Below are 8,480 nucleotides of genomic sequence, written 5' to 3'. Positions count from 1 at the left end.
GAACTGCACGTCCTCCGACAGGACCTCCTCACTGGCTTCTCACCTGGGGTTTGGTGCTATGCAGGGTTCATTATTATGCAGGGTTCGCCCTTATGCAGAACTTGCCCTACCACAATGTTTGAGACATTAACTCTTTCAGTCTCCCACACCATCATTCTCCTGACACTGAGCTCACGTTCATGTTCTCACCTGCAGGTGTTAAGAATGACTCGTCTTCCTCAGCACTTCACACCTGAATCTTGGGCAAGTTTATTCCCAAAAAGCTGACTACCCGTCAGTGTTTCCTAGCACTTAAAAAACTTTAAAAATACCAAAATTGAGATTCTTCCCTTTAATTTTTTTTTTTAAAGTTATGTATTTCTTTCATGCATTCTTGGCATTATGTTATTTTCAGTTCATATGTTGTAGACCATGATTAACATCTTCAGCAAAGCTCTATTTAAAAAACAGATCTTTGAAGTACTGTCTACCAACTCTTACCATTCTCAGCTCATGTCTGAGACAACACTTCCTACATTACTGAATACATGTGTAATTTGTGTACGTAGATGAGTTTAAATTATCATATAGCATAGCAAAAGAAGTAACTGTGATTAAGTGGTAGTTCATCCCAGAAGGAGAACATTCAGAAGAGTGTTAAGTAAAATATACTAATATACTATATGAATATACACTAAATAAAACCAGAACGTAAAAGGGACATCCACTACCTCTCACATTTCTTTAGTATTTATTCTTCCATTTATTTCCTAGCCTTATACTTACTGACAGTATGGTGAAAAGAAACTATTTGTATTTTAAAGAGTTACATCTGTTTATTTAGTAAGGAATCTAGTACCTAGTAATTCCAGAGTTGTGCAACTAAATAACTCTTAACAGTTTGGAAACTGTGTATTGAAAGAAGATTACCTCCATGCTGTCTCCTCTAAGTCACCACACATACTATAAGTAGTCATCAAAGTCAGCCATTTTCGTGGCTCATGCAGCAAACCAAACACAGCCTTACACAGTGTGTAAGAAATATACCCATTAATCATAACCTCCAACAAAGGGCTGGTAACTGAAATAGAAGTAGTACAGAAGAGGACAAATGAGATATAATATTCACATATAGTCTGTTTCTCAATTATTCAAATTGCTTGCCTGCTGGCATGCTGAACAAAATGGGGATTTCCTCAGGTGTGGAGTTGAGTTGGTCCCTGTGCATTATGTCATATTTGGAAGTGAGCAGGGCTTGTAAGACCAGCATTTCTCACAGTATGGGTTAGAGCTTCATTGGGAGTCACAAAATGATCCAGAGCGGGCTATGCAGTGTTAGAGCCGCTCGGACTGCTGCGCACATCCTCCCCTGGGCCAGCAGCAGCATATTTCTCCCTCAAGAAGTAAGAACAAATACTACTCTTTTCTATGATCTCTCAAAACTATAGCTGTAGAAGGCTTGTTTCTTGAAGAATAGCTGGAGATGCACATAAATGCTTTATACACCTAAATTCTCTGCTGCTGCATCTGAGCAAGTATGCAGATTAATGCCCTTCTGCAGAGAACACCTTAACTCGAGTTTTTTAAAGTAGTTGCTGTATTCCCCTGATGTCTGGACATCCTTAGTGAAAGGAAGTAATCCTGCCATGTGCCTGACAACAAAAGTCATAACTAGATGTTTTATGATAAGGAAAAAAACGCTCTGGATGCAGTACAAACTGTTCGAAAGAAATAGAATAGAGAAGGTAATAACTTTAGAATACTATTGACCATACGGCAAATACCCACCTTTATTGTATTTTTAACTAATAACACCCATGAACACTAATATAAGCTATACTGCAATTGAAGATAGTATTTTCAACAACCAGAATGAAGATAATGTGGATAGACTACTAGGGAAAGCCAGAGAGAGGCAATATCCTTTAACCAGCCAATTGAAATAGCTGGAAAAATTACAGAAACTTTGGGCATGCATATTTGTCTGAAGGAGGACATATTTCATGGAAGGCTTATCTAGGCTTTCTAACTAGACTAATCTCCTGGTAGAGACTAACTTTCACTTCAAACTGTGGCTACTTACATCCCTCATCCAGCTCCTCTTGAGTCTTTTTTTTCTTTTTCCTTCTAAAAAAAGCCTGATCTCAATGTTGCAAACTTTTTGGGACATAATATTTTCATGAAAGCCATTCGAAATTTAACATGACAGAGAGAGTAGAGAAAAGGATTCAGGGAGGAATTGAGCCACAAAAGCCAAAAGGTTATTTCATACAGGGAGTTATGGACACAGGTTTCTTGGCAGGCCCCACGAATAATCATTAGCAAAGTGTATGGGGCCCAGCAAATGGCAAAGGCACATACAATTATGGCAAGTGACTTAGCAATTTTCTTGTCCTGCTGCAGTTTTGACCCAGTCCTTGAGCAGAAAGAAACAGAGAAGTCATTTTCTGGGGTTACAGAATTGCCCCTGGATGGAGATAAGTTCTCAGTTATCAAAGACTCTTTCTTTGGCCTCGGGGAGGAAGAAACACTGTCCTCTGCTTCCGATGGAGGAGAAGATGCTCCCGGCCTTGGCAAGAAGCAAAATCTCCAGGACAGGCTGCTGCTCCTTGGAGGCTCACAGTCCTGCGTGCTGCTGTGCCGCTGGCGCCTCTGGATGTCATGGAAGATGTGCATGTTGAAGTAGGCCACTGAGAGCAGCGGCACGAAGAACTCCAGGGTGGACGCGCACAGGAGGAAGTACCAGTTGTCAAAGAACTCGGCGTAGCACTGATCCGCCGCTACCACACTGTGTCCGGCCACATGCTCCCAAAAGAGGATTGCCGGGCAGTAGAGGAGGAAGGCAAAGACCCAGATGGCCACCATCTTGACAACAGGGTTAGACGTTAGTCCCTGCTGGGCTCTGTAAGATACCTGTGAGGGAAAAAAAGAAAAAGGTCGCACCTGTAAAGACACATTTTGGAACCAACAGAAGTAGCAGGAGAGGAACTTAGCAGAGTGCTTGGTAATTTGGAGCTGCAGCTGTGCTGACCAGGTGAACGTCACACAAGTATGTTTAATTCATTGATTGATGTTGACATAAATAGGGGTGTCTTTCTACAGGTTAATGTAACTGTGCTAGGGTCCTGATCCAGGTGATGACACATGATCATCCATCAGTACCTAGTAATTTGGTATGCCTTGTTTGAGACATCTGTGGTCTGAAGTGCCAGAGTAATTAGCATTTTATTGTTGTTGTTCTTCAGAGCATGACTTCCATTCACTGACAACTGCACTGCTTTTTACAGCATGTTACAAGCAAATAGGACTATGCGTCACAGTGGTCAACAGAAAATGTGGCACATGTATTTAATACCCACCTTTGAGAAAATTGTTTATTGCACAATTCATGAAGATGTGGGAATAGATTTCAGCTTTAGCTGATGAAACCACAAAGCCATCCCTTTCTTCCTTATCCCCCCACTCCGTGGCCAGTACATATTTTCCACTATAAGTTGCAGAACAGACTGAAATATTGTAGCTCACATCCTGCTCCATCCCTTTCACAGGATGACAGGGTGAATGTGTAATTCTGGGAGCTTAGACATTCAATTGAAAAAAAAAGTTTGAATTTATGTCATTAAAGACTATCATACAAATGCCTATAGGTCTTAATTACATTTGTGCAGGTGCTCTGAATTTTGCACTTTGTAAATGCTGAGTCTTTGGCTTTCCAGTGTAATGTTTCTTAAATGCAAAATGTTTTGGTGTTTGATTTCCGGGATTTTTTTCTTAAAATACAATAAAATAACATTACATAATAAAATATAATAAAAAGGCAATTATAATAAGTTAAATTAATTATAATTAACAAAAATAAAACTGAAATTCTATCATATGACATTATGTTGACATTCTCATACATCACCAAAGAGCTGGAAACTTTAGTTCTCCCTGACATTTCCCTGCCACCTGAGCTAACAGCATTGCTAGTGAGAAATGCTGATCTCCATCCTTAGCATGAACCAAGACATAAAGCACACATAAAGTGTGTAGGATGCTTTGCAGAAAGCAGAGACACAGAGTGCGTCTGAAGTTTGGGGTTCTCCTCCAGGCACCAAGAGGAGTCTATTGCCGCATGCCCACAGGCAGTCGCTGCAGTCTGCACCTTGTCCCACTCTCTGCCCTCTTTGCTCTTGCTCCCAATCTTCTCCAGGATCATTTGGGACCACGTCTCAGGTCTAGACATCCTCCCCGATATCCTTCACTGCCCTAGCCTCACTGCCTTTTCCTCCCATGCTCGATTTTATGTCCAAAGCCAAATCCAGTTTACTTTGAATTTCTTCTTTCCTTGCCCCCTTTTTACCAGCCTTCTGCCTTACCCTTTTCACCCCTCAGCCTGCTTTCCCTCAAGCAGTAGCACAACAGCAACCTGCAACAGATATTGTGAGAAAAGTCTTGTTTGACCAGCTCTGGGCTGGAGCATGCTCAATGCAGAGTATTCACCACACCTAGCTGCAAATATCTAATAACCTCCACATGCTAACACATTTTTGAGGGCTATTATTGCAATTAAATTTGGGCTTATACTCACCAACATGGCAAAGGTTGGTGAATATAATCCTCCAATGGTCTTGCGACAAAATCAGAGAAGCTATAAACAGGGTACTTACAGCTTTAGTAACTGACAGGAAGCGGTCATAGCTGATAAGAACAATATTAAATACTGAAGCTGTGCACAGGAGATAGTCCATAACTAGCCAGAGCTTGCAGACGCCTCTTCCCAAGTACCATTTCCCTGTCAGGCTGTAAGGGATGTAGAGAGGCATGCAGAACGCACCTATGGAAAGCAATCACAGAGACAACATGCAGTTCATATAGATTGCAAATGGTACTCCTAGAAGCAGAGGGAGACACTATTCTGGTATTTGGCTAAAAAAAAGATAAATCTATTAAGGTGAATATGTAATTTATATACAGAAATTCTTACATTCTCATGAAATCTGATGGTGAATTCCTATGTATTAGATCTTAGAGTATGTATACTGATTGTTGGGAATAAGCTCAAGGCAAATCAGCAAAGAAGGATCTGCTGAAGAAGAAAACTGCAGTCTAACCAACTTAGAGTCTCAAAAGGCATATAATCAGTGCTGCAGCATATATGCACTGTGGTTGTGCTCTGACATGTAACCTCATCATTGTATATCCTCTCATCTTTTATCTGTGTTAGAGTTTTCCCCAAAACACATCTACAGATGTTGCTAATGTCAGTTATTATTGTAAGATTGGTTAGCATTTGTAAGCTAAAGACAATATATTGGACAGTCTGCGTGGTGTCTGGAAACCTCTTCTAGCAGAGATAGAGCAGACTCAGCAGAGGTATGAAACCCTCTCCCATTTTTAAGGGGTGTTTTAATCTCATGCTGGTTCTCCAGCTGGCATTTACTCCGGAACTATTTTTTGGTTGCTACATTTGTTTTTTGTCCAAAAGGCCTTCCAGTGAAGTACTTTTATAAGAAAGTTCTGTTTGTGGTTTATTTTTAAGCCAGCAACTTCTTCATTTTACCACTAAAATTCTTTCAAAAGTATGGTGCAATATCTGATGCTACATTCCTGAAAATGCTGATTTACCAGAGACAAAGAGAAAACTATATGCAGCTTCAAGATCCATTTTAAAATCTTCAGATTATTCTTTTCTTAATATGTCCATCAAGATCTTAGAAGTTACTGACCACATCCAGGCTAATGTGGCCCACTAACAATAAACCTCTGGGCAGTGAGCTGGCAGACTGTTATCAACAGGGAAATGCGTACATCGCTTTCAATACTGATGGCTTGTTTTAACATATACCTTAAATACAAGCAGCATCACTTTTGTACAAAATACTCATTTTTCATAGTTGCTGATGACAGCTCCTGCTCTCATCAGCTTCAATGGTATCAATGTGTGGCACCATGTCAAAAAGTAATGACTGCTTTTAGCTATAGATATAAATACAGATGCAAGAACCAGGTTTTAAGCATTTATATTTTAAACTATTCTCACTTTTACTAATTAGTAATTTCCATGCCTGGAAAGAGTCAAGACTTGTAAGGAATTAAAAAAATACCACAGCAGCTTCAGAAAATAAAGCATTTTCTGACTGATCGCAGAGACAAAGTCTTAGATTTACATGGTCTATAGGCCAATATAATACTGATACTAATCATTTCCTCTTGGCTGATTTAACTCTATGAGGCACCAGCCACAAACAAGAACTGATGTAGAAGGTAGATAGTTAAATCTCTTGACTAAACTGTAAGATACGAGGAGAGACATTCTTTTGCAGAAGACCTGAGCAAGGAAATGGCAGCTCTAGCAAATTGTCTGCCTGGAGCAAGAAGCAAAGGCTCTAGCACATGCGTTGTTTGGGTTCCGTCCCATGGGGTGAGCCCCAGAATTAGGCACCACAGGTTATAAATGGCTTGAATGAAGGACATTCTTAAAGGCTAAACTAATACACTTCACTACACAGCGCTGACAAAGCAACAGCAGTTAGGTGTACAGGAAGTGCACAGCTAGAAGTGGAGTAGGTAAATGAGTGCTATTTCCCTCCTCGTCATTCAGTGAATACTGGTCTCTGTCCTGAAGAGAAAGAACTTGTCTGCAGAAATACCTCCTTGCTAGCCTCAAGTCAAGATATTTGCTGGAACATCTGCCACAGGACCGTGGTTTTGTGAGGCTTTCTCTGCTGCATGGGCTGTTTCCCTGGCATGAACCCCGAAGGAGTGTTGCACAAGGCATTCATCCCCCCCACCTCCTCGCCCAGCATCACCCACCAGGACTCGATCCATGGCACCTCCAGGGGCCAACTCTCCTAGACTTCTGCAATGACACTATGGGAAGAGGGGACTGGTAAGAAAAAGATGGGAGATGCCAGGAGGCTGCTGCTGGCATCAAACAATCCATTTGATCTATAGCCCACATTAAGTGGAAGCCAGTAAAAAGTCATAGTAGTAAAGTGTTTTGTTGTAGAATACACTCAGAAGCCATTAGAACTAGGTAGAGAAGTAATTAATTTACCTGTATGTAACACAGATGGCTGTATAAGAAAACAGTTACACTGTCAAATATAAGGATGTTCTGAAGTGTGTGATGAACAATCTTACAGGAGCAAAGGTAAACCATAAACTGTAGCAAACCTCTTTCCTTCAATTGGTATTCACATACAATAGTTGCTCCTTTTTCCTGAAGCAACATTAAAAGTATTTATATGAAAAAGGATGCATTTCTCATTATAACGTATTTGGAGCCATAATAGGCTGCTAAAACACTTCACGCAGCTTCTACCATTCCTTACCCTTCCCCTAGACACACAGCTGGGAAACAGTTCTCTTAGAAGAAAACCACCCAGAAAATAAACCCCATGGCTTCTCCTAAGATTCCTAGGAAACAAATAGTACATGCCTCCACAGTTGTGACTTACCCACTGCAAAGTCAGAAATAGCAAGATTGAGAAAGAAATAGTTACTCCGATGCCTGAGGTTTCTGTCCATGATGAAAGCAAGGATCACCAGGATGTTTCCAAGGATGGTGACCAGAGCTAGCAACACCATGAGGAAAGCCAGCAGCACCAGCACGCCCAGTGAAAACTCGGAGCTCGGTGACTGTGTGGACAAAGTCTCATTACCCGTTCCAGCCGTATGCGGAGTTTCAGCAGTGCTGTTGTGCATGTTGTGTATCCAGGTCAGTTCAGTCTGGGAAGAAAGTTGCATCTGGCAGAGTTATCCAAAAGGCTGAGACAAGTCTATTAGCAGGCAGGGCTGAATATTGACACATCAAAAAAAAAAATCACAATATCAAAATAATGGAACACAAGACTTAAAGGCCTGGAGTCTCTAATGTTCCTTAATCTGAATGCTCCTTTTGGCCTGAAAACAAAATCTATGAAAAAGACACCTCATAAGCAGCAGTAAGTGCACACTTTAAAATAAATTATCTCTTTCTCTCCTGAACGCTGATCCTTATCTACTGAGGTCAGAAAAGTTAGTCTGAAAACAACTCTTTTCACAGTCAAGCAGTTTGCATATTAGCATTGTATAAGCATTTTTACACATTGAATTCTGCTGAAGCTAAAACCAGGTCTCATTTTCACTTCCCCAGTGGTCAACAGGATTTAACTTATTACAATTCTGTTTCTCTTATAGTAAAATGTAGGCACTGTTGCACTTGCTGCTATACGACTTAGTAAATTTTACAGTTAAGAACAGATGTATATTTCTTAATGCTGCTGTTTACAGGGCATTTAAAATTCAGTTATACACAGCAGAAGTGTCACCAATACCTTTTCAGCTCATCCTAATCAGAAGCAAGTCTAGCCCTGGGCACAACAAACCGAACACCTGGGACTTCGGAGGACTTTATAAGCATGGCCCATCTAATCCTCCACTTTCCAAGTAATTCCAGGTAAGCTTCCACTCCACAGAGTGCTAAACCCTTAGCCCTTTACAGATGTGAGAAGGCATATCCCTTCCTCATCACA

General features: G+C 40.8%; 1 protein-coding gene across 1 annotated transcript; it reads right to left on the bottom strand.

Moving 5' to 3' along the window:
* Window positions 1–343: 343 nt before the first annotated feature.
* LOC128142468 (histamine H3 receptor-like) lies at window positions 344–7,982 on the bottom strand. The gene is made up of 3 exons (XM_052788577.1): window positions 7,425–7,982; window positions 4,632–4,798; window positions 344–2,892 (listed from the first exon to the last, which is right to left on the bottom strand). The coding sequence occupies exons 1-3, from the start codon at window positions 7,711–7,713 to the stop codon at window positions 2,107–2,109; spliced, it is 1,242 nt and encodes a 413-aa protein (XP_052644537.1). The 5' UTR covers window positions 7,714–7,982; the 3' UTR covers window positions 344–2,106.
* Between the last annotated feature and the right edge of the window lie 498 nt (window positions 7,983–8,480).

Source organism: Harpia harpyja, chromosome 5 (assembly GCF_026419915.1).
Source record: "Harpia harpyja isolate bHarHar1 chromosome 5, bHarHar1 primary haplotype, whole genome shotgun sequence".
NCBI lineage: Eukaryota > Metazoa > Chordata > Aves > Accipitriformes > Accipitridae > Harpia > Harpia harpyja.
The sequence above is the reverse complement of the archived record's forward strand: the minus strand, read 5'-3'. Positions and strand labels throughout refer to the sequence as shown.